Source organism: Ctenocephalides felis, unplaced genomic scaffold, assembly GCF_003426905.1.
Source record: "Ctenocephalides felis isolate EL2017-DRISC unplaced genomic scaffold, ASM342690v1 CF-g0.4_SCAFFOLD_01492, whole genome shotgun sequence".
Taxonomy (NCBI): Eukaryota; Metazoa; Arthropoda; class Insecta; order Siphonaptera; family Pulicidae; genus Ctenocephalides; species Ctenocephalides felis.
Window position 1 is genome coordinate 58,541,464 of NW_020537646.1, and position 15,834 is coordinate 58,557,297.

Here is a 15,834-nt window from a genome sequence, read left to right on the forward strand (position 1 = left end):
GTCATCGAATAGTGGACACTATTAATAAAGGTTTTGAAGGCAGCAAATACTGCTCTGCTGCTTTCTTAGACGTGAGCCAAGCATTTGATAAAGTTTGACATAAAGGCCTTCTTTACACAATCGGAAATTTATTGCCAGCGTACAAGATGTTTTTTTAGTCTTACCTTACTCGGAGAAAATTTCAAGTCAAGGTTGGCGATACTGCAACTGAGCCGGAAGTAATGAAAACAGGAATCCCACAGGGAAGTGTTTTGGTGCCATTCATTTACATTATTTATAGCAATGACTTCCTCACATTAAGAAACACCACCTGCTGCACGTTTGCGGACGATATTGCTATTTTGGCAATTTCACAAGATCCATCCGATGCATCTTTTAAACTGCAATATCATCTTGATGAAATAAATGAATGGTATAAAAACTGGAAAATAAAAATAAATCAAACAAAATCACAACATATAACATTCACGCTCAGGAAAAAAAGCTGTCCAAAAGTAACGCTTGACGGTGACGAAATTCCCGAAAACAACGTGATTAAGTATCTAGGCCTGCACTTAGATTCCAAGCTCACCTGGAGATTCCATATAAACAATAAAATACAGCAAATATAACTAAAAATGCAACAGCTAAATTGGCTTTTAGGCAGAAAGTCAAAACTTTCACTGTATAATAAAGTTTTAATCTACAATGCAGTGCTGAAACCGGCGTAAGCCTACGGCATAGAGCTGTGAAGATGCGCTAGCAAATCACATATAGCTAAAATACAGATAAAATGCAAAATAAAATTCTCAGAACTCTATTCGACGCTCTATGGTTTGTAAGTAATCATATGATACATAGCGACCTAAAAATACCATATATAAAAGACGTCACTAAGGATAAAGTCTGCACACATATTAACAAAATTGCAACACATACCAATAAATTACTAAAACCACTTGTGAAAGAAAATACAAACCGATGACTTAAAAGAAAAATGCCCGCCAAAATGACCATGTAATCTCTGTCTGACTTTCTTCACTTAGGATTAACTCAATGGAGGCAATCCTAACGTACTTATTATTCCTAATTTGCTTATAATCATATTCTTGTATTTATTTATAATCTTTATTTTTGTATCTTTATTATTTGTTTATTTTAATCACTTTATTTAATTTTTATTTTGTGTATACATCACACATTAGCTTATAGAATCTGTATTCTGATTGTTCATTATAAATAAATAAAATTAAAAGAAAAACACAATATCCAAAAACTTTTTAAAGAATTAGCTTTTTATGACATTACAGATTTTTCTCAATTTGATTTCAATAACTATTTTCTTGCGTAATCCTTATTCTTTATCTATGTAGTCTGACCATTTGATCTCCTGTACAAATATTGTTTTTTTATGTTTATTTATGATAAATGTATCTATATGACTTCCCTAGTTTCTTATTGCTATTTTTAATTGAATTTTTTATAGTTTTAAATCAGTATAACTTTCAACCTTGTGCTAGAATTTTGGGCTTGACTAGTGGTCTAATAGACTTTAATATGATGAACTTGATGATAAACATTGTATTTAATGTTCGAATGTTTTGTTGCAGCTCTTTTTTTCAGAAGCGAACATCGTGCAGCTAGTAAGAATATTTTAATTTTTTTGCTTCGAATATTAATTATGAATAAGCTTGACAAGAGCGTGAAATAATATTCATTATTATTGATTACGGCTTGCTTATAAATAAATAAATAAATATTAATCATTGATCGATATTCATTGATTATTTATTTTTTTGCTCGAATATTCAATGAAATTTGCATTGAAGCACTATGCCATGCACCACCAGTTTTAGTTTTCATTAATATATCCTACCCTACCTCAAATGGCATTACGTAATAGTCATTTTAGTAATTTAATAATTTTCAATCAGTATTTCAAATTGTAAATGTTTTGTACTAAATTTTAATTTAGATTTTTTTGAATTTTTGGAAATACTTAAATTTTACTTCCAAAAACTCTAACACTTTTTTCTAAAATTTGGGATCACTTTTTCAAATGCAAAAATAAAAAACACATTCTCTAAATTATAACACTCCTTCCACTAATCCCTATACCTAATAGTCATTTTGGTAGTCCAATAATTTTTTTCCAGCTCGAATAATTGAGCAACCATCGTCTTTTTTGTGAATGTTTTTCGATCAAAATTTTTCCAAAACAATTCTTATACTTATACATGGCGTCAAATTATCGATTGATTATTGTATAATCTCTAGTTCGAAAGATTTTCTTATTGTTTCAAAGAGCAATTTTATCAAACAAAAACGTAAAATTGTATATAAAAATCTAAAGATACAACATTTTTTTAGTTATAAACCAATATGTTATAAAACATGATATAAATTGCAATCGATATCTCTATGAAAAAATATGGTATCAAATTATATTGTTGCGCCTTGCAATAAAAGTGTTGGATTTGAAATGGATTGAATGATTTATGCATATACCATACTCAATTTTCCAACATTTTAGATGATTATTTAACAATAATTAGCAACTAAGATATTGAAACGTTAATAATAGATAATAACAAAATAACAAAATTGATGCATATTCCAGAAATCCGTATCCGCAAATTGCTAAAAATCGATTCGAAGCTGGAACCGATGACCATGACGTAGATGATATGGAGCTACCCGACACGTGTGATATAGCATGTCAAACTCGTGAGAGTCTATTCCGACCCTTGCAGCATATTGTTTCTGACAACGCAGATAATGAGTTACTGGCTTCAGTGTAAGTGTATTTTGAATTAATTAATTTATTTAAATAATACCTAAAGTAAAAGTTATCATCATATCTTAGGGCAAATTGCTGGAATTTTCTGTACAGTGACTAAATATTGGAGCAATCAATAATTTTTAACAATTGTTTTAAACATTTTCAAATAGTTAATTATTAAGATTTTTATAAAATCTTGTTGCATTCATTTAAATATGAGTTTGCCTACCAGGAGACATAATTTTGATACATCTTTTTTTGTGAAGCCGAAAACAAATAACTTTTTTTCACCACACAAGCAAAATGTTTTTGGATTACTTTGCAGTTATTGCTCGGTTTCTCCGAAACGGCCTTTTGCACGAACTATCCATTAAGTGTCGGTTACTTTATGCTATCAAAAATGTCGAGAACATATATCTCGAAAAACTCAATCAATCAAATTTAAAATGAAGGACAATGTCTAATATTTATAAGATCATTTAAACTAAATAGCTAAGTTAAAATTATTCAAAGTATGTAAGTGAGTTTTATAACTTTAGCTAGAATAAAATTAAAATCCGAATAATTTTCGATATTGAAAATTTTTTGGAAATTAAAAAAAAGGAGAAACACCTTTTTTCAAAAGCAATTGTTTTGTCAGTCGGTTGAACGGCGCGTTCAATAACACGCACGCGTACACACACATCAATTTTTTCTGAGATATGCCAAAACGTTCAGAAACCTTTAAACCGCGAAAAATGCAGAAACTTTCATTTTCGATTTTTGGCTCATTACTATAACTTACTCACGGGAAGTTAATAAAATTAACTGGTATGTGTCAAGAATCAGATTTGCTAATTTTATGTTTTCTCGACATTCAGGCCATTCTGAATTGAATGGGACCACAGGGTATGGGCGTGTTTCCATACAGAATTGGCCCCACCTTGGTATTTAAATAATTTTGATGCCGTTTTATAGGTATTGTTAAGGCTTGAAAACGCACCTTACACCTGCCTTTGCCGTTATCACTTTAAAGATTATTAGTTAGTACACTCTTAAAAACTGGTGTGCACAGTAATTATTAGAAGATGAAAAGAGGGCAATAGACATAGAAATATAAAAAGTTTATTAAAATAATTGAGTAACTAATACGCGCTAGGCTTAACATCTGCCTAGTATCGCGATTAAAATAATACTGATTACTATAAATTTAAAAATATAATATAAGAATTATATATAACACATAATATATAACATGGAGGGGATGGCAGTTTACAATTATACATAATACTACTATAAAATTTGGGATTCTTCTATAATCCTACAATTTGATACAATTTCTTAATAATAAAAATATAAAAAGGGATGCGGCGTATTTACTTAAGCTATGGAAAAATTATGTTATTTGCAGCTGCATCCTGTGTTCATTTAAAGTAAATTTCAATGATCAAAAATACGTAAAAAATGAACTTTTAATACTAATAATAATAAAATAATTCAAAAAAATCCTTAACAAGTATTTTCGAGAAAATTTGATATACCAAATTTTAAATCCAAATTTTGTCGCAACTGTAAAAGATATCGATAAACAAATAGCGCTGTTCTATTCACATCGGTATGTACTATAATGTTAATAACAAATATTATTTAATATTCATTTCTTAGTGCATGAAAAAGTGAAAATATTTTTTTGTTTGAATTTTTTGGGTGGTGCGGTTGTTGGGACTAATTTTTAATTGGCATCATTGGAAGAGCTGTTCCATTTTCTTTTACTGTCCAAAATTTTGTTTTATTTCATGTGATAGAACACATTCAAAAGTAGAAAAAATCTAACCAAGTACACGCTCGCGTTCATATAACGCCCGTGTAAGTCGTCTCTGATTTGCAACGAGTAGCAGCAGCACTGCTCGCCGCGCTTCTTCATCAATTCTGTATGGAACATTTCTTGTAAAACATTTTTAATAAAACACAAGATATATGTATGTGTATAATAATAATTATATTTATATATACTTAAATATATATTACTTACTAGCTGACCCGGCAAACGTTGTTTTGGTAAGTAAAAGGTACATTCTAATGTTTAGAATCTAAACAATTTCTACAGAATTAAAAATATTAATACTTTAAGTGTATAAGGAATGCTATTATATAATACAATGAGGTATTATAAAAACAATAAACCCCATTAGTTTGTCTATATTTTGTCAACTGGAAGTTTTATACACTTTCTATAGAGAACATGGTATAATCCAATCGCCTAGGGCGACACAATTTGGGGGGCGGCAAATTTTTCAGAATGTCAAAATTTTAAATCTGAAAAATCACGGCGATTGATTTTAAGTATTGATCCTGATCTAGATAATTTTTTTATGAAATTGATGTTATTCGTTTTCTATATCAAACTTATTCGAGGGCGCCTCATTAATATTTTTATTGATGTATCATGTTTGAAGCTTTTTTGGAGAAAAATTTAAGCTCTGTTTATTTTTTGTAACTTTGTTAAGGTGAATCTTACAAAGAAAACGCTTTAAAATGGTTTTAAATGGTTTCTTATGTTATTTTAGAAATTAACATAATATATTAATTGTTATTTTGTGATAAATTAATTATTTTTTGGTTCGTATATAATTTTGTTTTTATTTAAATTGAACCAAAACTAAAATATCTATTTATTTAAAACTGAACCAAAACTAAAATATCTGACAATTTGGTGTGCTTAGGTTTATTGATCATTTTAGACCACCAATTGGCATTTCCTCCACAGGTAAGTTATAGTCATTCGAAAAACGAAACGTAAACCACTTGTGGATAAATATTTTTGTTTCAAAACCTTTTGAATATTTTGGCATATCTTAGGAACATGCATGTGTATTTGCGGTTACAATTTTTTGTCGACGCTTTTGAGACGAATCAACCGATTGAAAGATTCAATTGTCGGGAAGATGTGCTGATTAGTTTTTGGTAATGACAAGGTTATCCATTTCGGAATAGGGCGCAAAATGATGAAAAATGACAACAACAATTTTTTAGTAAGCCCTATTTTCTATCCGATTGAAAAACTCAAAACACAAAATGAATTGACTAAATTTTTGTGATGGTAAGGTGAGCGTGCAGTTTTTTTTACAAAAATTTTAATAATCAGTCCAAACTTTGTTTTTATTTTCAACTTCTCGCGGGGTAAGTTATAGTAGTCGCAAAAAAATTAAAATATTTTTTGCATATCTTTACGTTTCAAAGGTTCAAAAAATAGATGTTTGTGTGTGCGTGCGTTTGGATTTAGGTAATATGTATGTAAGTAATTAGGACGAATACTAATTTTTGTCCACGGTTTCAAGAGATTAACCGATTTGCATGATTCAAGAAGCATTCGATTCTTACTGATAGGGAGACGTTTAGTATTTGGCAAAGGCAGGATTAGCCATTTCAAAGATACGGGACAAAAAGTGCATAAAAATGGAAATTTGGTTTCTGAGAGAACGGAGCGACCGATTTGAATGATTCCAAATCATTTTACTCACATTGGCGAAATGAAGAATTAACCAATTTTTGGGAAGGCAAGTTCAGCGATTATTAAGATCCAAAAACATGTTTTAAAAACAACACCTGGTGGTGAAAAATGATCATTCGGCATCCGCACATCAAATTACCATATACTTCTATTAATATTAATATTAAGTGCAAATTCTGTTAACATTGCTTTGCAAAAAAAAACTCTAAATTTTCAAACAAAGTGCTCCTTCGGGAAGTTAATGAGTCAACCCTAGTAAATAATTCTAATAATGAAGAAATCAAATATGGAAGGATCAACAGTCGGGTTACCATCTACAAAAATACGACATAAGGAAAAGATTCAGGGCGTAAGGTTTTGAATTTTATTTGCACTTTTTGCTTCGTATGTTCAAAACGGCTCTACCAGCTTTTGCGAAAAACTAATCAAAATCAATGGAAATTGAACATATACACACATACACATTTTGACGTATACCAAAATGTTCAGAAGGCCTTGAAATGTGAAGATAAGAAAAAAATATCATTTTAGATTCATTTGCGAATAATATAATATACCCTATGCAAAGTTAAAAATTATATCTGAATAATTTTAAAAAAAGTTTGATTAAAAAAGTAAAATTTTGTCTATTAAAAAGGGCGCCTGAACGGATAGGGCCTAGGGCACCAGAGAGCTTAATCCGCCACTGAAAGTTATAAGAATCAAGGTTAGTTATACATCATTTTCCCTCTAGTTTCAGATATTGTTGTTAAGCAATGCTTAACTTTACTGGTTTTTGACACATCGATGGTGGACCTTTTTAATCCCGGACCTTCATCTATCATTATCTATTCTTCGACAAATTCTGGGAAATTATAAGTGGGAAAATATCATTTGACAAAATGTCCCTCTGATCGATACCAAATTTAGGTTCTGAATTTAAATAACATAAATAAAAAATAATATAACATGGAAAATGTTTTATAAATACCAATGAGTAAATAATTTTACAAATGAGATCTTTCAGAGCACCGTGTTTGAGAAAAATATGCCAAAAGGTGCATTTTCATATTAACATTTAAAAAAAGTTGATATTTTGAGTTTCATGTTAGTAACACTTGCGGACAAACAAAACTACTTACTACAACTTAAACATGATTAAATAATATTTACGTAAAACATCCTATTGAAAGTAATTGAACACCATCTCTCAAAAACGTTTGACATTTTACGTATTAGCCACCGTTCATTGTTTTATTCAAATTACGCTTCTACAAAACATTTTGGATTAAAAACGGTAAAGTTTCTACCCGATTTTGAGATAATATCTCACCTTTTTGACAACCTACTGATTAGCACAAATTTTTCAAGACTAAGACTGGCCAAATCGGTTTAGCCGTTTTCGAGTTTTAGCGGATCATTTTATCGAGAGCTTTATTTTTATATATAAGATATATTGCACAAGTATTATTATAAGTTTGTCGACGATTAGTCAAACCGTTTTCTTTAGAACATACTACAATTTTATTTTATTTTCGACGATATTTATGTAACTTTTATGGCAATAGTTATCAAAGTCTTAGAGAACACACTAAAGTAATACGGCCCTTCGATCAGATTTTCATCAAAGATTGAAAAAATTATTAAAGATGTTGTTGTCGTTTGTTAAATTTACACTTTCAAAAATTTTAAAAATTTATACACCATTCGATGGAACTTGATAAGCACTCGCGTTTGTTATTTTTTGATACGATTGGCTGAGACGATTCTTTGTAATTAGCAGGAAAGAGTAAACATTTTTATCCATGTTTTAAGGGGCACATCTAGTGTAAAATTTTCGAAAAATCAAATTTTGAATTTTTCCATATTTCGATAAGTTATACCTTTTAAAATAACATACTAAAATTTTAAATCGATATCTTATATAGTTTTTGAGTTACAGCCATTTAAAAGAGTATATATATATACTAGCTGACCCGGCAAACGTTGTTTTTCAGTGGTTTTTATTAATCAATACTATTGATCAAAATATACTTAAAATTAAAAAATAAAAAAAACAATAAATTAAAGTTTAGACTAAATTTATAAAATTTATCATAAGTAATCAAGAGATGATTTTACTTATAAATGTATTCAATTCAAGTTGGCTATGAAGGTTTTCTATTAGTATCTTTATTTTTCAATTCCTAACCAGCAATATTAAGATTATATATATATATATATATATATATATATATATATATATATAATTATTCAAAATACACTGTTAGATAATTTTTGTCAAAATTACGAATAATTATAATATATAATATTTTAAGCATATTTGCTATTAACTAATTAAAACACCACCTATATTACTTTCAACATACACATATTTAATAAACACCATTATGCAAACAAGCAATTAACTGCATAATATTATCCTAAAATTAAATATCACAATATATAAAAAATATATACATTATAAATAATTTATTACATTCATACATTATTCTATTTTCAATTATTTACATATTTCAACATCTAACATTCCATATAGCTGGATCATATATTCCCATTCAATTATTATTACTCAATAATAAATGCTTTCATAAATCTAGTTTGAAACTAATTGATGCAAGATATTTTTGACCTAATCTTCTTTGGCCTACACAAATAAATTTTTGGGCGATCTCATACATGAGCATGCCACATATAATTGTCTGTGCAAAAAATTGATTTTTTAAATTGAATCCAAAAACGGGCATTGTTTGTCCCTGAGCCTTGGTGATATTCATCGCAAATGCCAATCGTATCAGAAATTGTAACCTCTTGAATGGTATCGTGCAATCTGACGGTATCGTAGGAATCCGTTGTTAAAAAATCACTTCTCATTTAAAACTTCCTTGCAGCACATGCCTTCTGTTTTATTTTTAAAGTTCATTGCCTGACAATATTGGCATACTTTATCCATTGCACCAATTGCAATATTTCAATGAGCAAAATAGTTAATAATTAAAAGCAAGACGAACAAATAATGCTCGTGTTAATTTACAGCAGGTTTGTTGCCTTCGCCAATGTTTCAATACTTACATGGTTATTTTTTAATAGACTCAATAGACGCACCATCAATACAATTAATATATTTCTCAATAAACTGCAAGTTTATCACTTGTTGTGCACCCTTGAGCTTACAACAATTATGTTGAGATTCCAACACTGGTATCAAATGTTGTGGATTCGCCGTTGCCAACAATTATGTTGCGTCACGCCAACGATGTCAACATTTATAATTATGTTCTTCTGCTGCTAACATTTAAACTTTTACCACTGTGAAAATATTTAATTAAACATTTGAAGATGTTCAATAACTTTATTTACTTCAATATTCGGTTACACTTGATTACAACTTAATACACAACTAATATATTGAATTGAAGAATGATTTGAACTGTTTGGAAACTAGACTTGGAATAAACCTTTGGCTCCGTCATCCTCTAGCTTTTATAACGTATGATGATGACGTAACCATCCTTCCAGAAATGTTCGTTAGGAATTATTCATTCTTGCTTATTTTAGACGCAATTTTGTGATTTGTCATCGAAGAAACCGTTATTCTGACATGCATACAATGTTGCAAGCTTATCTGTGATACAATCTATGCATACGATATTATATAGAATTTATAATATTATTTATAATTATTGCAAAGGGGTGGATAGCACTACACACTACGTTCATCATCAATAGATGATTTATTAGATTTAGTTGTTGTTAGGAAAATGATAAATTTGGTTTTAATGCTTGATTTGTATCGTGTAATAATATAACGGTGTTCAATATATTAATATACATACTATGAATAGTAATATCCTCAGCTAAAACTCCGCTTTCAATAAGCATTTGATATATAATAGCCTAACCTCACAAATATATTTCGCCGTATGCTTATCTATATGTTACTATGTTACCAAGAATGCCCATAGAAACGCATCATGAACTCTTGCGTTCGAATCATTCGTTGCTCTATGGTCTTTGGTGTAGAGTTGTAGACTCTCGACAGAAATCAAATTATGGTCAAACGTCAAAATATTTTTTCATTAAATAATATAAAGTTTTGGCTATTAATTGAGATTTTTAATATACCCTATGTCCTAAAAGGGATCCATATGTACACGGTGAGTAAAACAAATTTTAAATCGGTTCAGTATTTTAAGCGTTCACCGTAGACCTGTGACACTAAATTTATATATATTGAACTGTAATTGTGTGGTTATTGTATCACTCCTGTGATTATGGGAGGTTATTTGGTTGCTGTAGCAGAGCGGATGATAAGATAAAAACACTGGTTCTTGGTTGATCTTGATATTTTATTGTTTACTATTTTCACAATTAAATAATTTGTTGATAACCTTTTGGTTATCAATAATCAGAGACTACATTTTTAAGTATCCCAACAGTAAGCCTGACTTGACTCCTGATTCTGACTTCTGATTTCTGACTCGAGTCCTCACTTCTGACTGACCAACTAAATCTTAACTACTTTTTTATATACTAAATAATTGAATACAAAACGTGATTCCAAAATCTAACAGCAAGGCCGGAAGAACTTCGGATAACCTTCAAATAGCACGTAGTGCTTTAATAAAAACAATAAATAATGAATTATATTTGTGATTACAGAATAACCTCCCCCTTCAAAGGTTTTTCGTCCTCGGAAAACACTAAAAAGAAAAAAAAATTGATAAGATTGAAAAAAATGAGTTCCATCTCTTCCTCCGCCCTTAAGAAAACTTTTGTCCTCAAAAGTGTTATTTCTGTTAGATTTCGTTTACAAACAATTAGACTCTAAAAAGAAAACCATTAAAACATTTCTTAATAACTTGAATTAATTAAAAAAAAATTGCATAAAATTACATATTCTTTTTACTTACAGTTTATTATTTTACCATGTATATGACCTAATAGCATCTATACCTATAAAATTTAACTTAATCAGCAATCAACTGCAATAAATGGTCTTCGATTATGCAAAAACATTACTGAAATGTAATAAGTTATTTATTGAAGGTAAAATAATAACATAAAGACGATAAAGACATTAATAATAAAAGAAAAAAAAAATATTAATTGAATAAAAAGACAATTAAGTCAAAATAAAAAAAAATATCTATAAATATCATTGTTTCAAAATTACCATGCTCCCAAAATTTTGCTTACTAATCAAAATTGGAGAGAATTTGCCTTGAAACTTGATAACCTGCATAATGTTTATGTTTACTAAACAATATGAGCTGTTCTGCTTACTATTGTCTTGACTTCAGTTGACCTCGTATTTCTTTCGGTATTTATAATTATATAATTTTTGTAATCGTGGTAATGTCATATATTTCAATTTGTCTGTATTCTTATGATGAGTTGACGACGATACCAACTTTTTGCTGCTCGGACTTCGTAAATTTGCTTTGTTTTTAATTAAATTTATATTCTTGTCGTTGAACACGTCTATTGTGGCTGCTAAATCATTTTTTGATAGTTTCCATTGTGGCGGTATTTTTCTTATAACATGTATTTTGTGCTCCTTGACCTCTTGTATACTTTTTTCTATAATTTTGTCGTTAATACGACTTCTTTTAATATGCTTCTTCTTCTTTTTCTTTTTTGTTTCATTGGAAGCAGTTTTTATTTCTTCTTCATTAATTATTTTCATATCTTCTTGTTTGTTGTATATTTCTTCCATTTCTGGAACCGCATCTTGGATTTTTTCAAATTCAGCCATTCGTATGTTCAAATTTTCTTCATCTTCATCTTCATCTAATATTTCTGCAGCAATTGTCGTCAATTCTTCGGTTTCAGTGTTTTGAGTCAGATTTTCGACTGTGTATTCTTCGGATTCTTCTTCAGTAGATTTGAATGTGTTGTCTATGCCGTCATATTTTCTTGTATTTTTAAAAATCATAGTATTTTCATAGTTCAAAGCATCGTAGCTATCGTTGTGTTCGCCTTGGTTAATATCTACATAAATTCCATTTTGTCTGAAACTAGTTTTTTCTTCATATATAGATTTTTGGCGAATTTTTTCACATTTTGAAATGTGGTGTCCTCTTTTCCTGCAATATCTACACACAACGTAGCGGTTATATTGTTTGCCATAGGTGGTATTTAAGTACTTTTCCTCTCTGATGGCAATATTCTTAGCATCCTCAAGATTTTTTGGTTTGGCTCCTTTAACAATAGTTTTTATTTCCCACTGGAGGCCTTCAATGAAAACAGCTAGAGCTAAATCGCAATATGAGGCATAAATTATTTCTTTTTTTGAAAAATAACATTCAATATAAATTAACATCAGCAAATCATCAATTCTCTCAGCAAATTTCTCCGTTGATTCCTCATTTCTTTTTTTCACTGTAGCTAATTCATAATGCAAATCTGTAATTGATCGGGAATCTTTGAATTTATTAATTAAAATTGGTTTAATATCTTCCCATAACTTATAATCAGACCACTTTATGCAATTAAATGCTGATCCATATAATCTACTAAGAGCAATTTTAGATATTATTTCATAAGTTTCAAAATTAACGTCTTCTACAATTGAATCTATTATGCTTATATACCTAAAGAGATTATATGATTTACCATCAAATTGAGGTATAGTTTCAACAGCTGCCTTGATTCTGATTTCGCTTATTGCTTTTCTATACTCAACATCTTGCATAAATCCTGAAGAAATGGGTTCCATCTTGTGAGAGTGATGTTGTCCAATTTGCTTATTGTAAATCCGATGAATTTTTGTTCAATCCAGTCGTAGTCTCCGTTGTTCCAAAATTCGTCTTCTTCGGTAGGCGCCACCATCCCCCAAGTTGTGCTGCGAATGATCCTCCGGGTTACCAAGCTGTGGCGGCAGTTTCACTCGATGTCCCCAGATGAAAATTCTTCAGCACTGCGAGGGAAAATTTCCGCTAAGCCACCATGAACTGTAATTGTGTGGTTATTGTATCACTCCTGTGATTATGGGAGGTTATTTGGTTGCTGTAGCAGAGCGGTTGATAAGATAAAAACACTGGTTCTTGGTTGATCTTGATATTTTATTGTTTACTATTTTCACAATTAAATAATTTGTTGATAACCTTTTGGTTATCAATAATCAGAGACTACATTTTTAAGTATCCCAACAGTAAGCCTGACTTGACTCCTGATTCTGACTTCTGATTTCTGACTCGAGTCCTCACTTCTGACTGACCAACTAAATCTTAACTACTTCTTTATATACTAAATAATTGAATACAAAACGTGATTCCAAAATCTAACAGCAAGGTCGGAAGAACTTCGGATAACCTTCAAATAGCACGTAGTGCTTTAATAAAAACAATAAATAATGAATTATATTTGTGATTACAGAATAATATATATATATATATATATATATATATATATATATATATACTAGCATACCCGGCCTCCCGTTGCGACGGCCCTTATTAAAATCCACCTGATTGAAATTTTAATCCGTTTGACAACCAACATTTCAAACCTCTTGTAATAAAAAATTCATATCAATCCCAAAATACATAAAATCCGAATTGAAATTTGAATATGATGAATCAATACTATTGATTAATGTGTTTTTTAAAACTTAAATAATAAATAAAATGAAATAATTAAAGATTTGAATAAATGAGTACATTACAAAATTTATAATGAATAACCAAGTGATTTTGCTACATCCTATTTGGTATTACGTCCTATTTACCTTGCTAACATTTTAACATATTGTATGATGCTGTATTTAGGAAAGGTTTCATTGGTCACATATTATTGAGAGCTTGCTATAAGCCCTTAATAATTTCTTAGTAATTTTTCCATAAATTTATGATTAGACACTCACCGATTTCAATAATTTTTTTTTAAATTTGTGATTACTTACGAATCACTTATAATATAAATTTCCGACTACAAATTGATATTCACACTATCCCTGAAACTAACATGGATAAAGATCTGAAGAATCCTAGTCCAAATCTATTAAATGTTTGATTTTTGGCACTTTTATTAATTTTTTTATCAATTTTCGTACTGTAAAATAATGGATGCTTATTTAACAAAATTGTAATATTTATACTATAATTTTTTATGCATACTATCTATTTTGGCATTGCAATTAATTTTTTTATAGTTTTTATTTGAAATTAAGTAGAACATGAATATATTTATTTGTTTTTTTTTCATAAATATCCGATTTATGACATTGTTTTCAATTCTTTTTAATTTATTTTGAATTAGCAAATGTCAAAACATATAATTGAAATATGCATTAAAATCATATTGTCTATAAATAATATGCCATTTTATAAATAGTATATATTACTTTGGTGCTTGATATGGGTATGATTTTTTTATTTATTTATTTATTTCTTTATTAACAGCAATCAGAAAACAAAGTATCCTATGAGCTATTGTGATAAATTTAACATATACACAAACATGCCTACATACATGCACACAAACATACTCACACGCACGTTAACAGAATAAGAAATTATATAATAGTAATCACTTCAGCAAGTGGTATACTAATTGGCTCAGGTCCTTCGACCATTTACTGGAAAACTACATATTCTTTGATCTAATGTGATGAAATTATCATATACACTAACTTACATACATGCATACGCACAGACGTTCATGCACACACTCTCTCAATAAAAGATTTATAAATATTTAATAGCGGTCACTTCATCTAGTAATATCCTGCATAGATCAAATCCCTCGGCTATTTCTTCTTTAATATTCTGCTATTTGGAGTTGCTAACAGTGGGGCCATTAGTGTGATAGGATGATTTTCGAGCTTCCGGTGATGATTTTCACTGATTGATTTGATGACTTCATTGACGAACTGTATGTTTAGATCATTATGGATCATCTGATTAGTTATGTACCAGGGGCTCCTGTGATCATACGAGTAATTTTTTATTGCATCCGTTGTATAAGAGTAATATTTGATTTACTTGAGCAGCCCCAAATCTGAAAACCATAAGTCCCCAACGGTTTAATTATCGTATTATAGATAAGGACCTTGTTTTCTAGAGATAATTTAGATCTAGCCAGCCGAGGTCTTTAACTCGCGTTTTCATTTGCTTTACATTAGTGCAAATGTGATGTCGCCAGGTGAGTTATTCGTCAAAGTGAATTCCAAGATATTTGACGGTGCTGACTGTTGGAATTTGATTACCATTTAAGAACACTGCAAAACACGATTGTTTGTTAAGAGTGAAAGTAATGTGGCTAGACTTAGACTCATTGATGCCTATGTTCCACAGTTTGGTCCAATCTTCAATCAAATTAAGATGACACTGCAGTTTTCAACAAGCAGTACTAGGATTGTCATCAGTGGATAAGATTGATATGTCGTCTGCAAAAGTGGCGATTGTGGTAATAGACGTTGGGGGAATATCGCACGTAAACAGGGTCTATAGGAATGGACCCAACACACTTCCCTGCGGTACCCCTGACTTGATAGGAAATACGTCTGACGACGAGGAATTAACCTTGATTATGAACTTTCTGTTGACAATATATGATGTTGAGATATTATGATATTTTACTGGTAAGTAGAGTCTAATTT

At 29.8% G+C, this 15,834-nt stretch overlaps 1 protein-coding gene across 1 annotated transcript in view; it reads left to right on the forward strand.

Moving 5' to 3' along the window:
• The window catches only part of LOC113371666 (neuropilin and tolloid-like protein 2), a 658,950-nt gene that overhangs the window by 562,275 nt on the left and 80,841 nt on the right, over positions 1-15,834 (forward strand). The window contains exon 12 of the mRNA XM_026612314.1: positions 2,600-2,776. Within this exon, the coding sequence (XP_026468099.1) occupies positions 2,600-2,776 (177 nt within the window). The remainder of the gene's footprint in view (positions 1-2,599; positions 2,777-15,834) is intronic.